This window comes from Pseudonaja textilis, chromosome 5 (assembly GCF_049901715.1).
Source record: "Pseudonaja textilis isolate UNSWEBS1 chromosome 5, rPseTex1.2, whole genome shotgun sequence".
Lineage (NCBI taxonomy): Eukaryota > Metazoa > Chordata > Lepidosauria > Squamata > Elapidae > Pseudonaja > Pseudonaja textilis.
The window spans coordinates 21,505,558-21,530,466 of NC_141994.1; the positions used below are offsets into that span (position 1 = coordinate 21,505,558).

A 24,909-nucleotide genomic window follows, 5' to 3' on the forward strand; every position below is an offset into this window, starting at 1 on the left:
CAATCCTCCCTCCCGCTGCCCCCTTACCTGCACTGCACCTCACAGCTGATTTTCAGCCAGTTTGAGGTCTTTTTCGGCCTCCCAGGGGCTTGAGGAAGGCTTTTGCAGGCTTCTGCATGCTTTGCAGGCTGAAAACCAGGCCTGTTTCATCACTTCTGATATTTTCAGAAAAACAGGAAGTGACAAAACGGGGCTAGCTTTCGGCCTACAGAAGCCTTCCTCAAGCCTTGGGGAGGCCAAAAAAGGCCTCAAACTGGCCAAAAATCAGCTGTGAAGCGTGTGCATGCATAGTGAGGTAAGTTTGCCTGCAGCTCTCATGCAGACATAAATGGCTCTGCGTGCCACCTGTGGCAGGCGTGCCATAGGTTTGCCATCATGGGATTAGACCAAAGGTCTTCAAACTTGGCAAGCTTAAGACTTATGGACTTCAACTCCCAGAATTCCTGAGCTAATATCACTGGAGGAGGAATTCTGAGAGTTGAAGTCCTCAAGTCTTAAAGCTGTCAAGTTTGAAGACCCCTGGATAAGACAATGGGTATTGATCAGGGCATGAGTAGGATTAAATATCTGGTCTCAAGACATGGATCTTCTAAGTGTGAGGTGGGAAATGATGGCTCTTTTATGACTTATAGACTTCAATTCCCAGAGTTCCTGAGCCAGCATGGTTCCTAGTCAGCATAGCTGCCTGAGGAATTCTGGGAGTTGTGGAGGCAGCCTTGTAATTGAGATCTGAATTTCAAAAAATCCTCAGATGATCCAGGTGGAATTGCTACATAAACCGAGTGCCAGACAATTAAGCTCCAGAGTTTCTAGTCTCTGATGGAATCATTATCAAAAAGTAATAAATACATATTTTGGTATCGAGGATATCACACTGAATCAAAAGGACATGGTCAGTCAGTGTGCTGCTCCTGGTTTCAAGACAAGGGGCTTATAATGACCAATAAATCGTTTCATCGTCTGTCATTTTGACAGGGGAGCCTCTGGCCATCCAGAAAGCAGAATCTTTTGTTCTCCTATGGGGAATGATGGCCCTTTTATGACTTGTGGACTTCAGCTCCCAGAATTCCTTGAGCCAACATGGCTCCTAGTCAGCATACCTGGCTCAGGGAATTATGGGAGTTGAAGTTCACAGATCGTAAAAGGGCCAGCGTTTCCCCCATCCCTGCTCTGAGTGGTGGGTGACCTGAGCGAGAGAGTGGCAATTTCCTTTCTCCTGTTGCATTTTGTGTCTTCTCTTTAAAGGCATTAAATAGAAAGAAGACAGATATAGGATGAACTTAAATGAATACAAGCAGTCCTCAATGTAGAACCATTCCTTCAGCAGCTCCGGGCCTCCTGAGGCGCCCTTATGCTCTGCATAAGGACTGCAATGGGAAGAGCTGGGATGGGATGCTTTGTTTAATGACAGCAACAACTTAATGACTGTAATTCTGAGCTCAGTTGTGGTCGTAAGTCAAGGACCACCTGAATTACAATTGTAATTGTAATCACAGCATCCATATTGTTCATAATAATGGCTGCTGCAAGACATGTCCTGCTCAAATTAAGACTCCCAAATTCTACCGTAGAGCACAGAGCCTGTATTGTTTAAATGGGATGGAATTTGAAGTTTTAATTGTGAAGCTACACTTAACGGGTTTTGTCTAAAGTTTGTGTGTGTGTGTGTGTGTGTGTGTGTGTGTGTGTATTCCAAAAAGCTATGAACGTACCCGCTGAAGACACACGTCCCGTTCATCACTCAGATATTTGTTCCTTTCTCTGTGAAAAGGGATGGAGGAAATGGAAATGACAGGAAGAAAAGGAGGGAGGGAGGGAAGGAGGGAAGGAAGGAAGGAAGGAAGGAAGGAAAAATACCAAAATTAAAGGATATCTTTCACGATTTCCCATTTACCAGTAAACTTTTCCAGTTTGGGGGGAGAATATTTATCCTGGAGAAATCATCATCATCATCTTCTTTTAATGACCCCATAATCCCTTGCAGGGTGGAATCTGGGCAACTGAATAGAGCTAATAGAGTGTTTACTGGCCGGATGCCCTTCCTCTCACCAATGCGGAGTTTTGTTCAGCAGATATATCCTCATTGTGCCCAGAGAGAGAGAAATATCTGCCTCTACCTACTTCTTCTATTCTGTTGTACTCCACTTTTCCAATTTGGGGGCAGGGTATTTATCCTGGTCAAATGGCTGTATTTTATTCCTATTTTGTTTTGTGGGGAAATTCTGGGATGTCATTTTTAAAAAGTAGGTTCTGAATATTAGAATATGATATGTTTCTTCTGCTGGTCAATTACAGAGTGACTAATTAAGGATGGAGCCAAGCAGAAGAAGACAGAACCAGTTCTGAGCAGCTCTACGTCGAAAACTATTCCATGCACAACTAAATCAAGACAAATGAGGTATGATCAAAATGAGGGTTCTGGGTTAGCCTTGTACAAATTAAACTATTAAGAAAATTGGCCAGAAAACAGTTTGGTTTGTTCCGTATTCAATTCGGTTCCTGGGGGGCCTCCCCAAATACCGTCCTCCTAGAATCCAAAGGTCCCATAGAAGAGGAAGGAGAATGGAGGCTCCCCTTCCTCCCAAGCTCCATTTTCACTGGCAGAGGGTGGCAGGAGGCTGTCACGACCAAAAACGGGGCACTCATCAACATGAGTGATGTCAAGCTGGCCACACCCACCCAGGCCACGCCCATCCCACCCCCCCACAAGGTAAAACACAACCCTGATGCAGCCCTCAATGAAATCGAGTTTGACACCCGTGAATTAAACTGATTTATTGCTAAAATGCCTGTGCGCAGGAATCTTCTCAATGAGCTCTTAACACCAGCTTAAATTTTTAGATAAAGGTCCATTGAATTCAAGGGAAGTTGAACTTAGTTCTCTTGTGACTATGTAGGGGTTCTAGGCTGATTCCTCTTTTAATTCCACCCCTAGATGCTGCCATTCGTTCTCCTACACCAACCAATACAGGTAGTCCTCAGCTTACAACAGTTCATATAATCATTGTTCAAAGTTACAACGGCACTGAAAAAAGTGACTTACGACCGTTTTTTCACCCTTACGACCATTGCAGTGTCCCCATGGTCACCTGATCAAAATTCAGATGCTTGGCAACCAACTCATATTTATGACTGTCGCAGCCTCCCGGGGTCACAACATGACCTTCTGACAAAGAAAATCAATGGGGAATCCAGATTCGCTTAACAACCATGTTACTAACTTAACAACTGCTGTGATTCACTTAACGGCTGCTGCAAGAGAGGTCGTAAAATGGGGCGAAACTCACTTAACAAATGTTTCACTGAGCAACATAAATCTTGGGCTCCATTGTGGTCATAAGTCGAGGACTACCTGTACATGATCCTGTTGTTTCAGGAACTTGAATTAACGTACTGTCCTTCCCGGACTGGTGTTTCTCAGGACCTAAAAATTAATGAATACAACAGAGGTACTACTGGAGCAGGGACGAACCATTTGTCAGTTCTCAAAATGATTTTGTTCTTTTTGAAAATACTGGCTCATGATTAGGAGGTGCTACTTAATTTTTGTCATTAATGGAAGCACCAGTGGCCTCCCTGTCTCACAGGCCCATCTAGAATGATCCAACCTAGAATTTATAATAAATGCTCCAATTTTACTGGGAAAAATATGTATATGGATGCAATCCCTGACCTGTTTTTATTTCAACAAACAGCTCTGTCCTCCTTACACAATGTCACAAAGAGCACATTCATCAAAAAGGAAGATGACTTCCACACAAGCGCATACACACACACACACACACACACAAACACACACAAAGCTTGTTTTGGAAATCTTCTTACCTCAAAAAATCCAATTGTTTAAGGAGTCCTAATTTCTCCCTCTCTAATATTTCGGTCACTCGGCAAACCTCACTGGAGAAAAAATAAAACAAGAGTTATTCAAAATCCAGTTCAACCTACTTAGACGAAATACCAATAGAGCTGTGATTTACCCTCTCTTGTTAAGTATTGCACTAATAACTACAGAAATGGTCCAAATTCCTAATTACTCCAGTTTATTTACTGTTAATGGCTACTTTTAATCTAAATCTGGTCAGAAAATTGCTCTTGAGACACAATAAAAGTAAAATCTTCCAGTGTGGGAAGATTGTTAAACTTTCGTTTTTATGGGGGGAATCCACAATTTTACAGATGCAGCATTAGTTCAATGAAGCTCTGGAGACCCTCCTCAATTTTAACGAAGCAAAATCAGCAAATTTTATCCCATGTCTTGCTGAACGTTTGTCTGTTCGACTTATTGTTTATTCTCTCCCCCAGATGATCCAAATCATAATCTAATAAAAGAATCAGCAGTGATGTAATACAATTAATGCTGCTCGTAATAAGTGTCATTTAAATCTCTTCTGTCATAATAAAAAGAGACTTTTTTTAAAAAAAAAATCATGGACTAAAATTCCATGAAAATAAAAACAAATGAGTAGAACGCCCAGCACAAAAAACACAGTGCTCTTGAAAGCCACGGAAAAAGTGTTATTTGTGTTCTAACAGAGTGATGAACTATCTTTTCATATCTAGGGGAGAGAAAGTGTGTGCTGTGGTGTTGCACTTGATGCAATCCCAAAGGTGGGCTGTGAGCAAGCAGAGACCTTAAATCGGGCACTGAGGATTTGGAAACCGAAACAGGTATGGCTTTCCTACGCAAAGATGCATCCTTGGACAGTCATTCATAGTGGTGGGTTTCCAAATTGTTTCCTACCTATGCACGCACGCTTTGGAGGGCTCAAAGACATACCTCTGTCAACGCTAGTAAGCTGAGCTGTTTTTAGCTCAGCTGAGGCGCGGCAATCGCTCTGCCGTGCGAATCAGCTGAGGTAAAAAACAAGGGAATATAGGAGAGGTAACAGCAGGGGCAGGTGGGTGGAGCCAATCAGAGGTAGCATTTGCCGGTTCTCTGAACTAGTCAAAATTTACGCTACCGGTATGCCAGAACCGGTCCAAACCGCCTGAATACCACCTCTGGTCATTCACCATTTTTTCAAACCATCCAGAGATATAAAGCAAGTAACAGTTTACAAATTCAGAATGTAATGCCTTCACAACAGCTATTCTGGAGGGGAGTTACCACATATCTGAATTTCACAACATTTTGCTCCTGTACAAGGTAGTCCTTGAACTTGCAACCGTTCATTTAGTCACATTGAGTTACTATTTGAAGTTACAAAGGTGCTGGTTTATGACCATTCGTCACATTTACGGCTCTTGCGGCATCCCCATACTCAGGCGATTGAAATTCACACCTTTGGAAGCTGGCTCATAGTTATGACGGTTGCAGTGCCCCAGGGTCGTGTCAATGGAGCAAAGTCAATGGAGAAGCCAGATTCCCTTGACATTTGTGTTACGAACTGCAGAGATTCACTTAACAACTTTGGCAAGGAAGGTCATAAAATGGGGCAAAACTCAGTCAACAAATGTCTTGCGTAGCAACAGAAATGTTGGGCTCAATTGTGGTTATAAGTCAAGGACTACCTGTAGTGGAGTTACCGCAACACTCACCCACATTTTTTTTGGTCTAGTTCACATTACAAAGATGCTCAGTTGCAATTAATAAAACCTTATTTGGACAAATTTCCAGGCCACCCGCAGACTTTTTCCTTCCAGTGGCCACTCTCTGATCGGGGTGATTTTATTTGTGTAATAAAGTATCTATCCTTTTATAAAATCAATCTCCTTATATTAATTCCTCTTTTCTAGAATTACGCACATTTCCTTTTCCTCCTGCAGTTTTTTAGCTTCATCCTGAAGTATTTCCAATTGCTGTTGAGCAATAATTAACTCCTCGGAGGTTCTCTCCAGTGAATTCAGAAGCTCTTGGTTAGTAACCCTCAATTTGGTATTTTCCGTCGTAGTGTCATACTTAACGTTACGTAGCTCTTTGCATTGTTTGTCCAACTGTATAAATAGAACAACCATATTTTTTTTAAAAAAAATGAGTGGAATGGATTTTTATTAATCACAAGTCCATAAAACACCTCCAGAGTGGGTTTCTTTTTAATTTATTCTTATTGTTTTTAAAACTATGGCAGAAAAAAAGAAGAAAAACACATAGCTATAATGCAAAGACATACATTTTTAAGGAAAAAGAAATCTATATATAAAGATTTAGCGAAGACCTCTAGATTTCTCCCGCGTAAGATTGGCAGTATCTAGGCAACGTTTCGATGAAGTATCATTCATCATCTTCAGGCTTGTGTCTTCGGCTCTGTGCTTCTCAGAGTGAAGAGAGCCGAAGAAAGAAGCCTGAAGATGATGAATGAGACTTCATCGAAATGTTGCCTAGATACTGCCAATCTTACGCGGGAGAAAACCCGAATAACCAAAGATCCACATACAAATACCCATGAGAACCTCAGAAAATAAATATATATATATATATATATATATATATATATATATATATATATGTATAAAACATGTATATATAAAACATGTATATATAAAACATGTATATATACTACATGTATATATACTACATGTATGTATACCACACACACACACACACACACACAATCTGATTACATTCAATCAATTACAGAACCACTTGCACTAAATAAATAAACAATCTTTCTCAATAAAAGAAAATGTCTTTTTTCTTCCTTTTTTTTTGCAAAATTTAATTATCATCTAGGCTTAAACCAGCATTACCATGACAACAGTGTAATAAGGCAGCTGATGGCTGAAACTGGCACTTTTTTGACAGAGCACAAATAAAATGAACGTGGCCTTAAACAGGTTAGAGGGGAAGTAGCAGGAACGGCCCATAAATCCTCAAACAGTGACAACAAGCCAATCGCCTGGACATGTGATATTTCAGACCATGTGAACTTCTAGTTTACCTACATTTGAACCTTCAAAGACCAATAAGAAACATTTGGGGTTATTTACAGCTTCCAGTCGATGTCTCAGGAAGAGCTCGGTTGAGTCGGTTCCATGGAGGTCAGGCTGATATTTATGTGATACAGATCAACTGGCCAGCCGGCTAAAGAAGTTAAATTCACTATATCACACTTGAAAAATGAGCAGAGGGCAATGTAGTCTGAGGGGCTGATCTTTGTTTAAAAGGATTTGTTCCAGAGGTCCTATCGGTCAGGCAGTGTGGTGGCTTTTAAGCTCCCAATTTCTTTCCTATCAGATGAAGCAGCAGAAGAAATGAAATTCTTTGCTTTTTAGACTTTTCGTCCAGTGGAGTATTCCAGAAAGCAAGGAAACCAGTGGTGGGATTCAACATCTTTTAATACCGGTTCTGTGGGCATGGCTTGGTGGGCGTGGCAGGGGAAGGATACTGCAAAATCCCCATTCCCTCCCCACCCCACTAACCTGCTTTCCAGCTCAGTTTTCCTGTGCAGGGCAACCAAAGAAGACCCAGCCAATCAGCTGGGACTCAATGGGAGGCGGAAAAGAGATGGGGGCGGGGCCAGTCAGAGGTGGGATTTGCTGGTTCTCCGAATTACTCAAAATTTCCTCTACCGGTTCTCCAGAACTGGCCAGAACCTGCTGAAGACCACCTCTGAAGCAAACCACCACAAAATACAGGTAGTCCTTGACTATGACCACCATTTGAGCCCAAAATTTTCTGTTGCTAAGTGAGAACGAAGTTAAGTAAAATTTGCCACCCATTTTACGACCTCTCTTGAACAGTTGTTAAGTGAATCACTGAGGTCGTCAAGTCAGTAACGCAGTTGTTAAGTAAATCTGACGTCCCCGTTGACTTTGCTTGTCAAGAAGGTCGCAAAAGGGGAATCACAGAACTCCCTCTGCAACCGTCATAAATATGAGTCAGTTGTTGAAATTTTGATCATGTGTCCATGGGGACGGTGCAATGGTTGTGAGTGAAAAACGATCATATGTCACTTTTTTCAGTGCTGTCGTAGTTTTGAACAGCCACTCAATGAACTGTTGTAAATCAAGGAATACCTGTACAAGCATGACCAATTTAGGACTTGGTTCAAGGCTTAAGTGCAGCTAAAATGATAAAGCAGACTGCCACCATATGGCTAAGCTTAAAAATTTGCTGTTATTATAACACCATAATTTCCACGTACTGTTTTCTGCTTCTGAGACAGTTGCTCAAATTCCTCCTCCTTTTCAACAAGTTTTTGTTCTAGTTCCTGCTGTCGGGACTGGAACCTCTCAGCGCCCTGCAAAATTGGACAACAGTAAGTTTAAAACAATTAGTTCCTTTTAATAATTTAAACAATACGGTCAAAAGTGGGAACAGAGGTAGATGCAAGCATTTCGTATTGACTCATCAGTACCTACATTACAATAACAGGGTTAAAATCAGCCTCAAATGTAAGATCTAGCAAGAGCATTAATTAATTAGCCTATAACGTACGCAGGAAATAATAACAAATAATAAAAAGAAGAAAAGAATAATAAAAAGAGCAGAGGGTTTTAGTTAAAAGAGCTGATTAGGGTTAAAAAACAAAATAAAACAACATTGTTCTGACCCAGGCTTTGTCAAATGCACTTAAAAATGAACTTATTTTAAAAGCAAAACTAATTATAAACAGTTCCCCAAGATAAGCACACGCCTTTCAGTGCTGTGGAATGTTGCCAAAAAGAGAAGTAACCAATTATAACAGAAACCAACTGAAATACCAGAAAAAACCAACCAGAGCTTCAACGAGGACTCGGAATCTATCGAACTGCTTTGCTTCCTGCAAAGCTTTCGTCATTGAGGTCTGACTTTTATCCCTTATGGGAGGTATAAAACCTCCCAGCATTACTCCTGAGTTGCCCCTTTTGTTTCAGCCGCTCTCGCCTTCTAGCAGCTCTGCACACATGTGCACTGGGAATAGGCTCCCCTGGGTCCTCTGCCTCACCACTGCCAGACTCTGGAGGCTCTGGGGTCAGCACATAACTCCCAGATAGTCCTGGCCCCATCTCTGCATTGGCCACAGGACCCTCATCCGAGTCCTCTCCAAGACTCCCTGACTGGTCCCCATTCTTCCCCACTGCCTGATCCCACTGCCGGCTGCACAAGCTGCCGGAAAACCACAACACAAATTGTAAGAATAGACCAGTAGTGGGTTGTTGTTGCTTTGCAATGCATACATAGGAAAAAAAAAATCACACACACGAACACACATATACACACAGAGACACGCACAAAGAGCTTTCAAGTTTGCTTTGTACGAGTTAAAAAAGATAGTAAGAGGTCCGGAGGCTAAACCGTACAGTGAACAATTGAGGGGACCAAGTATAGCTACTTTAATGAAGAGAAGGACTAGGGGAGACATAATAGCAGTCTTCCAATATTTGAGAGGCTGTCATAGAGAGGAAGGCGTCACTAAAGCACCTGAAGGCAGGAAAAGAAACAATAGGTAGAAACTCATCAGAGGGAGATCCAACCTGGAACTAAGGAGCAATTTCCCGACAGCAAGAACTACGGGTTGTCTTCAACATATAACCAAAACTGAACCCAAAATGTATGTCATTAAGTAAGAAATGTGTTCAGAAATTTAAGTCCCGTTTTTTCCCCTCACATTAAGTGAATCACTGCAGTTGTTACACCGCTGTTAATAGCCTTCTCCATTGGTTTGGGTGGTCAGAAGGTTGCAAAAGGGGAACACCTGACCCCAGGACGCTGCGACCGTCATAAATATGAACCAATCGCCAAGCATCCGAGTGTGTAAACCACATGACCATGGGGAACGCTTCAACGGTCGTAAGTGTGAAAAACGGCCACGAGTCCCTTTTTTCAGTGCCCTTGTAATTTTGAATGTTCCACTAAACAAACTCTCCTAGGTCAAGGGCTACCTGTATTAGTTAGTAGGACAGTTTGCCCCCAGGAATTACGAGTGCTCCATAGCTGGAGGTTTTCAAGAAGGGAGTGGACAACCATATGTCCAAAATGGTAAAAGTTTCCTGCCTTGGACTGGGGGAATTGGACTACAGGACCGCCAAGGTTCCTTCCAGTGCTATGATTTTAGATTCAGGGGTGTCAAATTTAAAGGCCCAAGTTTAACAGCAAGTTTTGGTTAACCACTGGCATAACGAGGGTCATAAAATCAGGTTGGTCACATGATCACCTGCTTTATGACTGTCACGACTCGCAATTTGGGCTCCATTATGGTCATAAGTTGAGGACTACCTGATTGTTAACCAGAGTGCATTGCGTCAAGGAAGGCAGAACCTGATGGAAAAGAGAGCCTGAAGGTGCTGGCTAAGTGGTAGGATTTAAAGACAAGGGGAACGATTTCAGCATTTTAACTCGTATCTTAAGCAAACCAATTATTTTGCTGCTATTACTACTATAGCGTGGGAATAACTCTCTACTCATATCCTACGTCCATCTGTTCTTCAACATCCATGTTAAAAAGATACTTGCCTCCAAAAGGACTTTTTCTTTCTCAGTTTTGATCTGCTGTTCCATTTCTTCATACAGATACTGGATTTCGTCATCGTAAGCAGACATTTTGCTGATGTGGGATTTTAAAAAATACAATAAATTACAATTGGAACACCAGCAAAAATATTAGAGATGAGAAACTGTATAATCTCCCTTTTGAAAGAAAGTCCACTTTTCAATAGTGACAAAGTGCAACGTGGCTAGACAGGCAAATGTCCCAGATAAACCCCTACAGCTGCTGTGCAAGTCATGCTCAGCAACATTTCAGTACAGGTAGTCCTCAACTTACAACAGTTTGTTTAGCGACCATTCAAAGCTACCAAGCACTGGAAAAAAGCTATTTTTAGGTCTGCAGAAAAAACAATGGCCCAACCTGCCTCCAATCAAGGACCTGTATACTGCATGAGTCAAAAAGAGGGCTGTGAAAATATCTACAGACCCCTCACATCCCGGACATAAACTGTTTCAACTCCTTCCCTCAAAACAATACCATAGAGCCCTGTATACCAGAACAACTATACACAAGGACAGTTTTTTCCTCAAAGGCCATCACTCTGCTAAACAAACATTCCCTCAACGCTGTTCAACTATTTACGAAGTCTGCACTACTATTACTGTTAATCTTCTCATCATTCCTTATCACCCGTCCCCTCCCACTTGTGACTGTAGGATTGTAACCTTGTCGCTTGTATCCTTACAATTTTTATTTATTGTTTCCTGGTATGGTTTGATTGTTTATTGTACTCTATGACTATTATTAAGTGTTGTATCTGATGATTCTTGACTCTTGACGAATGTATCTTTTCTTTTATGTACACTGAGAGCATTTGCACCAAAGACAAATTCCTTGTGTGTCCAACCACCCTTGGCCAATAAAGGAATTCTATTCTATTTTTCACGTTTGTGACTGTTGCAGCATCCCTGTGGTCAAATGATCAAAATTCAGGTGCTTGGCAACTGACTCACATTTGTGATGGCTGCTGTGTCCGGGGTGTCATGGGATCCCTTTTTGCGACCTTCCAACAAGTAAAATCAATGGAGGAAGCCAAATTCACATAACAACTGTGTTACTAACTTATCAACTATAGAGAACTGTGGCAACAGAGGTCACAAAATGGGTCAAAATTCACTTAGTAACTTTCTCACTTAGCAACAGAAATGTTGGGATTCAATTGTGGACTATAAATTAAGGACTAGCTGTACATCCTAGATGCAGATTCTACTAGCAGTTAATGGGATTCAATCCAATCAATCCATTTATGATTACAGTCTTAGACCAGAGACCAGAACAAAATAAAAATGCTCAGTAAATGAACAATTAAAAATTCTAGAATAAAATAATAAAAAACAGATAAAATCTATGATAAAATCCAATTTGCCAATTACAGATGGTCTGACCATTCTAAAATTACGACCCATAAACTGTGTGGCCCATTGTAGGTTCAATGCTCAAAGAGAAAAGACTAAGCAGTGCAAAAGGTTTGCCACATTTGTTATATAACCCTGATGGCAAGCCTATGGCACACGTGCCAAAGGTGGCAAGCAGAGCTCTCTCAGTGGCATGCGTGGCATTGCCAGCTGCTCTTCTGGTTTCTGGCATTGGCCAGCTGGTCTTTGCACCCCAAAACAGCCCCAAAACATCCCGAAAAACAGCCAAAAAGCGGGCCATTTTCTGAGCCATTTTTAGGCCATTTTCTGGGCTGTTTTCAGGCCATTTTTTGGCGCACGTTTTGGAAAACGACCTGAAAAGCAACCTGAAAACAGCCTGAAAACAGCCCGAAAAATGGCCAAAAACCAGGCCGTTTTTCAGGCCATTTTCAGGCCAAAAACCGCCCCAAAACAACCAAAAATCAGGCATGCGCGCACTGGCCAGCTAGTCTTCAGTTTTCCGGTGCTCCAGCATGTCCTCATGCACGCTCATGAATGCACATTCCGATATGGGCACTCGGTGCTGAAAAGGTTTGCCAGCACTGTTATATAATATAACTATAAAAGACACATGTTTCTGACGAATCCCCAGTGCTGCTGTGCAGAATCTAGCCACCTGCGCTGTAGTTATGGACTGTTCAGCCACTGAAGGTAAGCAGTGTCAGAATGGACAGGATACCTAGCAGTTATTGGCAGAATATGTTTTATCCTAATCTCTCTGTAAAAGGAACATCTATGGAGCACGTGACCCACGGCCTCCAGCTCTCCTGAACCGCAGGAACAGAGTCTTTCCTTCAATGGCATCCTTTTATACTTGCCATACAGGATGGCCGCTGGAAACGCACGGCACAGTTAATGGAATGGATATTATACTCGCAGGGCCAAAAACCTTGTGTGGATCCCATCAAACCCGCCGCTGTAGCTTTCAACATGCATTTTACGCATTCTTGCGGAGGTTTCTGCCCCAAAAGAATCCCGATGAAAGAAAGCTGAGGTAAATCCCCAGAGAAAGCTCTCATAAAAAGAAGTGTTTACTTTTGCAGGGCGCACTCCAAGGTGTTCTTTTCATTGTCAGCTTCGTGGAGCTGAGAGAAGATTTTCGTCAGGAACTCTTCGAAATTGGAAAGGAGGTGAGGCTCATGTTTCTTCAAGTGCAGCCAGAGTTTCTTCACGTCATTTTCACTGGAGGAAAAGAAAAAGAAAAGAAATGCAGGTTAGGATCTAATTCTCAGAAGTTTCAGGAGAAAATATAATTTTAGCATTCTGGTACCACAAAGTAAGAGTCCTGAGGATAGATGAATGAATCAGTGGCTTTTTCCTGGTTTTTTTCCCCCTTTCCAATTCTGATTTTATTTATTTACTGAACTTACGTGGTCTTCCATCTTAAATCTATGGCTGTCGGCAGCCAATGGAGAATAAAAACAAGATAAAAACCTCGTAAAAGTAAATCTAGGTGATTTTTGACTTAAGATCATAATTGAGCCCAAAATTTCTGTTGCTAAGCCAGACAGTTGTTAAGTGAGCTGAGCCCCATTTTATGACCTTTCTTGCCACAGTTGTTATGCGAATCAGAGTAGTTGTTAAGTTAGTCACGCGATTGTTAAGTGAATCTGGCTTCCCCATTGATCTGACCCCATGACACTGCAACTGTCATAAATATGAGCCAGTGGCCAAGCTTCCAAATTTTAATTACCTGATGACAAGGATGTTGCAACAGCTTAAAGGTATTTAGAATTCATGATATCAAGCGCATCCCTTGAGGCACATTTGTAATAGCTACAAGCTGAGGCCCAGTTTCTATTTTAGAATGACTGAATTTCCCAATTTCTCAATACAGTTATAGTTAAAAGTTCCCACCTAAAATATGCACTAGCGACTCCCATCAAATCTGCTCTCCATTACAGTAAGAAAACTGAACTTGAAATAATTTTTAAGAAATCTATCTTATAGACTAGAACTAAGGAGAAATTTACTGACAGTGAGAACAATCAACCCATGGAACAGAAGTTGCCTTCAGAAGTTGAGGAAGCTTCATCACTGCAAGGTTTCAAGAAGAGACTGGACAACCATTTATCCAGAATAGTATAAGGGTCTCCTGCTTCAGCAGGGGGTTGGACTAGAAGACCTCCAAGGTCTCTTCCAACTCTGTTATTCTATGTTCTCTGGAAAAAGTATAGAACGACAGAAACTCACTTCGGATCTGCCCTCTTGGGAGACTGAAAAATAAGTGCATTAACAGATGGAAATTGTAAAGTAAGTTTTTTTTTTTAAATAATAAGTTTTGAAGCGGGTTTTGTTGCACAGGTGGACATATTTTTTCAACCTTGATATAAAGCAGCATTCGTACACCTGACCTTTTTCCAGGCCAAAATAGCACAAACCAGAACGATGGTGTTTTTGTGCTTCTTCTCCTTCATTGCTTCGGTGGCAATACTTACTCCTTCAAGATATTCTCGGCTCCAAGTTGTTCCATGAGATTTGAAAACTGTTCTTCTTCTTCATTCCCCGCCGCGACGCTTTCTTTCGGTTTAGGATGAAAGCCAGTTTCACAGACCTCAGCAAAAGGTTCCTTCCTCCCCGACAAAAACTGGCCTGCAGGTTTTAAAAGATTTGCTTTTATTGGCCCTCGAGGTATTTGCAATAAAATGAGAAAAAAAAAATCTAGTTGAAACACCGCGAGGAATAAATCATATTAAATTAGCTCCTGTAATCTGGAAGAAAAAAAGATGTCATTTTCTGATAAAGATTACAACAGAAGAGCATCAAAATTCTACAACATTCATTAAACTGTTTCAGGATAATGCTTGACTTACAAGAGTTGGTTTAATGACTGTTCAAAGTTGCAACGGCCTTGAAAATTACTTATGACTGTTTCATGTTTATGACCTTCAGCATTTCCAGTGTCCAAATGATCAAAATCCAGCCTCTTGATAACTGATTCATATTTATGACCATTGCACTCTCCCAGGGTCATACGATCACTTTGTGAAAGCAAAGTTGATGAAGAAGCTCCTCTTAAGAAGCCCTGGCCATAACTTAACAACTCCAATGATTCACTTAGTAACGGTGGCACTTAATAAAAAGGATTGTACAGGTAGACCTTGACTTACAAGAGTTCGTTTAGTGATTGTTCAAAGTTACCACGGCACTGGAAAAAGTGACTTACGACCAGGGATGGGATTCTACCAATTTGCACCTATTCGCTAGAACCGGTTGTTAACATTCTAAGCAGTTCAGAGAACAGATTGTTAGAAGAAATTACTGGCCTAATCCTGTAAGGAAGGCAGGAAGGAAACATTCTGGTGTTGCTTACAGAAACTGCCTCTCCGTTAACCCTTATTACCTTCTTGGTAGGACTAGACTTCCTGTCTCAGGAATGTCTCTGGAGTTTTTTCCCCCTCCTTTGCTGGTACTTTGCTTGTATGGAGTGACCATTCAAAGTTACAATGGCACTGAAAAAAGTGACTTATGACCATTTTTCACTCTTACGACTGTTGCAGCATTCCCACAGTCATGAGAGGCCAGGCAAGGGGATGTGTGCCTCAATGTGAGTGATATTGAGTTGGCCACGCCCAGCCAATAACATGACCACAAAGCCACGTCCACCCAGTCACATGACCACCAAGCCATGCCCACCACCTAAGCCATGCCCACAGAATCGGTTGTTAAAAAATTTGAATCCCACCCCTGCTTATGACCATTTTTCACACCATTTGTGAAAACCGTTGCAGCATCCCTATGGTTACGTGATTTGCATTTGGATGCTTGATAACTGACTCACAATTGCAGTGTCCCTGGGGTCACGTGATCCCCTTTTGCGACCTTCTGACAAGCAAAGTCCACGGGGAAGCCAGACTGTGCTATTTTAACAACTTCAGTGATTCACTCAAACAAGGAAAGTCATAAAATGGGCCAAAGCTCACTTAACAAATTTCTGACTTTAACAGCAGACGTTTTGGGCTCAATTGTGGTCGGAAGTTGGGGGCTGCCTGTAAAATGGGCCAAAGCTGACTTAAAGACTGTCTCGCTCAGCAATGGAAATTTGGGCTCAGTTGTAGTCGTAAGTCAAGAACTACCTGTACATTAAGAGCAGAAGGACTTTAAGTTTCAATATACTGAATGACAAATAATAATCAGGTCCAGTAAATGGCCTGGCAGTTTCTCATGCCGTGAACATTTTATTAAGCCCCTCTAGCAACAGAAGCTCAATTAAAGTCTCCATTAAATCATCAATCACTGTTTAAGTCTCCATTAAATCACCAAAATACTTATAACTGAGCTGCAGACTAAGTATCTACTAAGGCAGGAGTGTCAAACTCAAGGCCCGCGGGCTGGAGGGCTTAGATCTGGCCTGAAGGGCTGCCCTGGAAACAGTGAAGGAACGGCCCGTGGTGCCTCTGCCAGCAAAAATGGAGCCCGGGAGGGATGCGCCCCCTTCCCCCGGGCCCTTTTTCAATCGCATGCAGCCCTCTGCCATGCGTGGCCCTGCTGAGCTCCATTTTCGCTGATGGAGACCTAGCAAAACAAAAGGAGAAATGTTTCCCCCATTTGCATTCAGCATGCAAGAAGGGGGAGGAATGGAGAAAAGGAAAGAGGAAAGACAAAGAAAAAAAAGGGAAGATGGGAAGAGAGCAAGGGAGGAAAAAGAAAGAAAGGGGAAGGAAAAAGAAAAAAAAGGAAGGAAGGAAGGAAAGAAGGAAGGAAGATTATGAGAGAGAGGGAAGTCCTGCCTTAGCGCTTGGCCACCACAGTGCCCCCATTCTGGATAAATACAAGTGACATTGAGATGGCCGTGCCCACCCCAGCCATGCCCACCCCCCAGGTCAAACACGACCCTGATGCGGCCCTCAATGAAATCAAGTTTGACACCCCTGTACTAAGATGAGCATCTCCCCTTGAGGTTGGATAGCAAAGGAAAGCACTGCTGAATGCTTTTCTCCTTTGGGATTTCTAGTGAGAAAGGCAACTGGCTGTGGGAAAAGAAAGAAAGAAAGAAAGAAAGAAAGAAAGAAAGAAAGAAAGAAAGAAAGAAAGAAAGAAAGAAAGAAAGAAAGAAAGAAAGAAAGAAAGAAAGAAAGAGAAGGAAGGAAAGAAAGAAAGAAAGAAAGAAAGAAAGAAAGAAAGAAAGAAAGGGAAGGAAGGAAGGAAGGAAGGAAAGAAAGAAAGAAAGAAAGAAAGAAAGAAAGAAAGAAAGAAAGAAAGAAAGAAAGAGAAAGAGGGAGGGAAGGAAGGAAGGAAGGAAGGAAGGAAGGAAAGAAAGAAAGAAAGAAAGAAAGAAAGAAAGAAAGAAAGAAAGAAAGAAAGAAAGAAAGAAAGAGAAAGAGGGAGGGAAGGAAGGAAGGAAGGAAGGAAGGAAGGAAGGAAGGAAGGAAGGAAGGAAAAGAAAGAAAGGAAAGAAAGAAAGAAAGAAAGAAAGCTAAGCCTTCTCAAGCAAGGCTATGGGATTAGTCATCCAGGATATAGGAAGGAACTGAATCCACACAGAGTGTTAAATGTTAAACACAGGTGAGTAAATAGAGAGAATCGCATGATGAATGACTGAGGGAACTAGGTAAGCCTAGCCTACCAAAGAGAAGGATTGGGTGTGTGTGTGTGACATGATGGCTATCTTCCAGTATTTGAGGGGCTGTCGCAGAGAAGAGGAGATCAATTTATTCTCCAAAGCACCAGAGGACAAGAAGTAATGGGTGGAAATTTGTTAAGAAGTAAGAAGAAATAGAATTAAGGAGAAATTTCCTGACAGCGAGAACAATTAATCAATGGAACAACCCAAAGAAAGAAATGTCCCAATTAAAGGACCCCATGTGCCTCAGTGACACAGTGGTTAGAGTGCAGTACTACAGTACTACAGGCTACTTCTGCTAACTGCTGTCTGCCTGCAATTTGACAGTTTGAATCCCACCAGGTTCAAAAGTTGACTCAGCCTTCCATCCTTCCGAGGTGGGCAAAATGAGGACCCAGATTGTTGGGGGCAATAGGATGTCTCTGTAAACCGCTTAGAGAGGGCTGTAAAGCACTATAAAGCGGTATATGAGTCTAAGGGCTCTTGCTATTCCTTCCTCCCTCTCTCCCTCCCCCCCTCATTCCTTTTCTCATTCTCTTTCCTTATGGCACAGTGGTCAGAATGCAGTATTGCAGGCTCATTCTGCCCACTGCCAGCAGTTCGATTCTGACTGGCTCAAGATTGACTCAACCTTCCATCCTTCCGAGGTCAGTAAAATGAGGACCTAGATTGTTGGGGGCAAGAGGCTGACTCTATAAACCACTTAGAGAGGGCTGTAAAGCACTGTGAAGCAGTATATAAGTCTAAATGCTATTGTTATTGGCTTTCCTCTAGATCATGTTATGCTACAGAAAAATGAGAAATCAAGTAATGTAAAATGAATGCATAAAAGAACCACCAGAATAGGAACTGACTGTTAGGTGAATTACTTGTAAAGCACGATGTGGACTGAGAACTCACTGAATCCGGTGGTGAATTCTTCTAGAGTAAGAGAGCCATTGCCGTCTGCATCCAGAGTGTCAAATACTTTCTCCAGCTCTTCGGGGACAAGAGGTAACTCCCCATGGAGTCTCTAAAAGGACAGTGTTTTCCTCAGTTACACAGGCGTTACATGTAAATTAAAAGATTAGTTTTGAAAAGATCTTGAAAACAAAACGGACAAATAATTTAGGTGAATGGAAGATTGCTTTTCTTTTTACCCAGTGGGATTGCAACTATCTAGTAAGAACTAAGCCTCATTGACTCATGAGGACTTCAGCCTGTGGCTTACTAAGATAATGGTCTGGATTAGAAGGGCACCAAAGAAATTTGAAATCTATGCAATGTCTAAATTAAATAGCCATCAGTGACACAAAATTCTGTAGATATGATAAAGGACAATTCCTTTCACACTACAAGTAGACCTCTTCTTATAACAGTTCATTTCGGGACTGTTTGAAGTTACTATTGCACTGAAAAAAGTGATCTATGACCATTTTTCACACTTTTGACCTCTGTAGCATCCCCATGGTCATGTGATCAAAATTCAGATGCTTGGCAATTGGTTCATATTTATGACAGTTGCAATGTCCAGGGGTCATGTGATTGTGAACACCTTATGTGACCATCTGACCAGCAAAATCAATGGGGAATCCAGATTCACTCTACAGCCATATTACCAGCTTAACAACTGCAGTGATTCACTTAAGAACTGTGGCAAGAGAGGCCGTATAACAGGGCACAATTCACTGAACTGACTCATTTAGCAACAGAAATCTTGGGCTCCCTTATGGTGGTAAGTCGGGGACCGCCTATAGCTTTTCAACTCTTTTGGTCATCGTTATCCTCCTTTTAATCAGGATTGAGGTTCACATTCTTGTCATGGTGATTTATCCTTTGGCTAGCAGAGACCCAATTTGGAGGATCCTAGATATTTGTTCTATAAAGAACATTGATTCTAAGCTCCACCGTAAGACAGTCCTTGTAGTTATAATGATGAAACACTGGACAGCTATACAAAATGAATGAATGAATGAATGAATCTATCTCTATCCCCTAAGGTGTGCAAAGTTCCCTGTGACTCCTTCTAAGGAAAGGACATCAATTCCAGCCATGATGCATGGCTGGAGTATCCCTTTCCTGTAAACAGCCTTCCTGCTTCTTTCCGTATTCCTAACATTTCTGGTTCCTTATCATATGGACATATCATTGGCATCTAATCTCGAATTAACTCCCATGAGGTCCATTGTCCCAGGACCTTTAAAGCAGGTCTAATGGCCCTAAAATTCCCACTCAGCCCTCACTATATAGACCTTCTCATTGGGACTCTCTTAAACAATACATAAGCCAATACCCGTAAGGGACTTTCTGACAGATTTATATCCTTCATCCTGTGTGTGTTATCTTTCCTGTGTTGAACTAATTCACAGACAAGTAATAAAGTGGTAGAGCCGGTTTGGTGTGAGGATTAAGGTATTAGGCTAGAAACCAGAAGACCCCGAGTCCTAGTCTCACTTTAGGCACAAAGCCAGCAGGGCCACCTTGGGCCAGTCACTTTCTCTCAACCCTAGGATGGGGGCAATGGCAAAGTATTTCTGGAAAACCTTGCCAAGGAAACTGTAGGGATATGTCCAGGCAATCTCCAAAAATCCGACATGATTGAATGGAATACTTTTTTTAAAAAAAGTGAGAATAAAAGAGCTATTCATTCTTGCTGGCTGACACCCAAGGTAACTTCTAGCAGGAGAGATAAATGGTTCCTTGGGAAAAAAAAAAAAAATGAACAAATACTTATAAATCTACCTTTTGCAATTTACCTGCATGTCATGGCGAGCAATAAACCCCTTCCTTTCTACATCACAGATCTGGAAGAATTCATGCGCTTTGGCTAACACGTCCAATTGGCTTCCCGAGTCACCTTCTACTTTGCTGCTTTCTGGATCTTCCTGTAGCTGGGGATCTGCAACGCATCTTTTCTGTCTCTCCATCTTCACGGGTTTTCATGAAGTTGCCCTTTCGTTAGCCTCAAAACGCAGCCCATGAGCTGAACAGCGAAAGAAGAGAGGGCAAATAAAGAGTCCCGTTTTGAAGTTCTTGGTGATAACTTTTTTTTTTTTTGCAACCACTCCTATAAATAGCTTCTGAAGCACCAAAGAACTGCCTAAAAGGTAAACACGCAGCCTGTTTGACATTCTCATTAAGCTAGATGAGTTAACATTGTTGTTTCATTTATTTTATGTAAGGATGTGCTGAATCTCTAGAATGTGTTCTTCACCAAGCCCACCAAAACTCCTTGAGGATGTAGACCATTAAGCTAAAAACTCAATCAATCAATCAATCAATCAATCAGAATAGAGCTGGAAAAACCCTTGGAAGTCTTTTAGTCCAACTCCATGGTTGAGCAGGAGAGCCTATACCATTTCGAATTAATGGTTGTCCAGCCTCTTTTTGAAAGCCTCCAGTGATGGATCCCCCACAACTTCTGAAGGCCATCTACATTCCGTTGGTTGATTGCTCTCAACATCAGGAAATTTCTCCTTAGTTCTAGGTTGCTTCTTCCCTTGTTTAGTTTCCATCCATTATTTCTTGTCTTGCCTTCTGGTGAAAATTACATCATGCCATCATATCATCAGTTACGTCAGGGGTCTCAAACTCACATCATCACGGCAGCATCACATGATGTATCAGGACTTTTTTCCTCCTTCTCTAAACTGGACATGGGTGTGGCCAGCACGTGATGCATCCAGTCCCTCCCCAGGCCAAGAGTTTGATGGCCCTGAGTAACATTATACCAACTGGAAATGATTTATTTGCTGTTCTTCTACCAATGATGAGCAAGCTAGCAAAATGTGGACTTAGTAGAAGATTGTGGGGAGATCCATAGCTCGCTCTAAAACTGTACTCAGTGCTCAACAACAGTTCAATAAATGAGGATAATCTATTAGGAAATAATTTGCCGATGCACTTAAAAATCAGAAATCAGATCTGTATAAAGTATTCCTTAATTAAAAGATTTGTTCTCTAATTTGCAAGTTAGTTGTTTTTTTTCCTGCCAAAGCTATTTTCAGTAAGTCTCTAAATATCATTGATTCAAGAAGAGATGTTTCTAGTCATTTTGCTACAATAAACATTTTAGGGTAGCTAAAAAAATAGTATATACCATTAGCAACAGAACTGTTAGCTATTAGCAACAGAACTGTTACATTGCATCATCACAGAATATCTATTTTAAAAAATTGAAAAAGCCACATGAAAATTAAGAACCAAAGTTTATTGCCAAATGTTTCTAAATACAATATAACCATCCAGTCCTGGGGCGGGGGGGGGGAAATCATGTGATGCCATCGCTTTCCTAGGCAGTTGTTGTTTCATGATTTAATAGAAATTCAGCCTGAATCTCCTTTCTTGGGTTCCAAGCCTTTTCTCCTTATACAACAGAGAACAGAGCAGACCAGAGACGAAAAGATGATTAGGGGACTGGAGGCTAAAACATATGAAGGATGGTTGCAGGAATTGGGTATGTCTAGTCTAGTCTAGTGAAAAGAAGGACCACAGGCGACAGTTTTCCAATATTTGAGGGACTGCCACAAAGAAGAGGGAGCCAAGCTATTCTCTAAAAGACCTGAAGACAAAACAAGAAGCAATGGGTGGAAACTAATCAAGGAGAGGAGCAACCTAGAACCAAGGAGAAATTTCCTGACAGTGAAAACAATTAACCAGTGGGACAATTTGCCTCCAGAGGTTGTGAATGCTCCAACACTGGAGGTTTTAAGAAGAGACTGGCACAGCCACTTGTCTGAACAGGATGGCCTGGTTGAGCAAGGGGTTGGACTAGAAGACCTCCAACTATCTTACTCTCTTAAACAGAGCTACCTCTGCATGATAATCTTTTAAAGATTGGCAGATTCCAGTCACAGGACCTCCCTGTGTCTTCCCTTTAGTAGGCTAAGCGGGCCCAGATCCTTGATCTGTCCCACAAAGAGCCTCGTTTCCAAAGCCAAGAGAATAAACAGTAGTTTTTCCCCCTCCTGCTGTTTGGTGGGTCGGAGGAGAACAAAGCTGTGGATTCCACCAATAGTTGTCCTCCACCTGCTTTCCATACATCACAATGCAAGGGTGCACTATTTCTATAAAAGATACCCACTTCAACTGATGTGGGCTATTAAAAATAGATTTTAAAGGATTGCAGCTTGGGAGATATCTGGCCTGCTTGATATCCACTCCTAAAGATCTAACTTTCTCGGCTCCAGCCCACTGTTTTCTCCTGAAGTTGTTTTTGGTCCAGGGAACAAAGTTAAAAGCAACTTGACAATCTCCCAGCAATCTGGACATTTTTGAAGCCCCAGATTGGACCCTGAAGGAGTTGAGTGACATCTCAAGTGGAAAACAGGAGCAGAATTAAGAGCCTCTTGTGTATGTATATTCAGTTATTTGGGCTTATTAAGCACATGCCTGGTAGATTCTGAAAGATCTTTAAATAATTCTGCAGAAAGCCTTTGGATTTCTCTTGAGGGAAGAGATTAATCAGGTCCAGAATGATAACAAAGGCAACCTAACTATCTGTTCAACCTATAAAGGTCTGTCTCTGTTTAACTCAGTTTGTTATATCTTTACCTTATAAGAATGAATGCAGCACTGTGGCCATGATCAGGAGAGCGCAGCCATGCCTTCCCTTTCAAATTTGTACAGGAAGTACCGTGTATCTGTGACGCCAAGAATGCTTACTACTGTAGCGTTGAGAAATTTGCATCTGCTTGTCCTAGTTGAGTTTAATAGGAGTAGTGAGGAAATCCACGTAACCACAGGAAACATAACAGTCATTTCAAGTATGTCATGCTTGAAACATATGCAACAAATTTTCATTTTAATGTAGGACAATTAGTGTACGTTCAAAGTGACAATAAAGACATCCTAAGTCTAAGTTTTCTTTGTGCTTGCTAGAGAAAAAAAACACCTCCGATCAGGACTTTCACACATCGTTGACTAAGCCAGAGATTATATAGGCTGAGGTCTTAGAAAATTCTGGGCAGGCGGATTTAGAAAAGAATTTGGATCTCGGGTTTCTCAAAACTAGCCCTGATGTCAGGTGAATTTGGGCCAGTTTGGTCTAATGATTAAGGCACCGGGCTAGACAGCGGGAGACAGTGAATTCTAGTCCTGCTTTCACCATGAAAGCCAGCTGGGTGACTCTGGGCCAGTCCCTCACCCCTCTCTCCTCAACCCAACTCCCCTCACAGGGTTGTTGTTTTGGGGAAAAATAGGAGGAGGAAGGTGCGTCTGATATGTTTGCCGCTCTGGGTTGTTTGTAAAAATAAGAAAAGCAGGATACAAATAAAGAAATAAACAATAAATACATGTTTGCTGCCTTGAACTAACTATAGAAAATAATAAAAGACAAATCCTTATGTGTAAGCCAGCCAGACTGATTGGATACAAGATGGGCAGCAAATAAATTTTATAAACACACACACACACATACAGAGAGAGAGTAGGGAGGGAGGGAGGGAGGGAGGGAGAGAGAGAGAAAGAGAGAGAGAGAGAGAGAGAGAGAGAGGAGATAAACATAGAAAGAATGAATTGCCTCTCGTGCAAACCCTAAGCAGACTAAAGAGATATGAACTCTGCATGTGCAACACTAATTCAATTCTAAATCACACGCACACACACTTATCAAAAGCAGACAACGGGGAGAGACGATGTAATAATATTCTGGGACTCCGGTGTTCCCAAATTACTTTCATGTCAAGAATGATGTAGTTCTCTACCTAGTAGTTAAGTAAGAGGGATCCGAAGCATTATCATCCGGCATAATAACCCCTGAGTAAACTCAATGTATCACACACTATTCCAAAGAGAGGAGCACAGCTTGCAAATATGCCAATATGTATTCAGGAGACACACCTGGAGTGTAAAGCAGTTAAAGAATGTAGGTTCACCACCTGGCTAGCAGGTTAGCGCTGTTATTGCATTTTTTTTATACATTTGAGTGAAGACTTTTCACCTCAAGAAAGTAACATAATAACAGAGTTGGAGGGAACTTTGGAAGTCTTCCAGTTCACCTTGGAAGTCTTCCTCTTGCTCAAGCAGGAAATCCTATACCATTCTGGACAAATGACTGTCAAATCTCTTCTTAAAAACCTCCAGTGATGAAACAATTTCTGGAGGCAAGTTGTTCCACTGGTTAATTGTTCTAACTGTCAGGAAATTTCTCCTTAAGTTGCTTCTCTCCTTGATTAGTTTCCACCCATTGCTTCTTGTCCTGCCCTCAGGGGCTTTGGAGAATAGCTTGACTCCCTCTTTTTTGAGGCAGCCCCTGAGATATTGGAACATGCTATCATGTCACCCACAATCCTTTTCTTTGTAAGACTAGACCAGGGGTCTGCAACCTGAGGCTCTGGAGCCACATGCGGCTCTTTTGGCCCTTGGCTCCCTGTCGGTTGATCCCACCACTGGCTGGCCCCTCCCCTCCTCTCCCCATCACTCCTCACCTGGCCTGAGAAGGCAAGGGTGATGGCGGGAGATGGAGACTCGCTCCATGTTTCAGAGCAGGAGGTGACTGCGGGGGGGGAGTGAGTGACGTTGAGTTGGCCAGGCCCACCCAGTC

The 24,909-nt window shown here is 41.9% G+C and overlaps 1 protein-coding gene across 1 annotated transcript in view; it reads right to left on the reverse strand.

Annotated features, from left to right (window-relative positions):
• CRACR2A (calcium release activated channel regulator 2A) overlaps positions 1–24,909 on the reverse strand; it is a 49,552-nt gene that overhangs the window by 22,172 nt on the left and 2,471 nt on the right. The window contains exons 2-10 of the mRNA XM_026701909.2: positions 20,123–20,349; positions 18,288–18,399; positions 14,263–14,416; positions 12,860–13,006; positions 10,376–10,466; positions 8,085–8,180; positions 5,747–5,934; positions 3,826–3,897; positions 1,713–1,761 (exon numbers count right to left, since the gene is read on the reverse strand). Coding sequence (XP_026557694.1) covers positions 1,713–1,761; positions 3,826–3,897; positions 5,747–5,934; positions 8,085–8,180; positions 10,376–10,466; positions 12,860–13,006; positions 14,263–14,416; positions 18,288–18,399; positions 20,123–20,293 — 1,080 coding nt within the window. The 5' untranslated portion in view covers positions 20,294–20,349. The remainder of the gene's footprint in view (positions 1–1,712; positions 1,762–3,825; positions 3,898–5,746; positions 5,935–8,084; positions 8,181–10,375; positions 10,467–12,859; positions 13,007–14,262; positions 14,417–18,287; positions 18,400–20,122; positions 20,350–24,909) is intronic.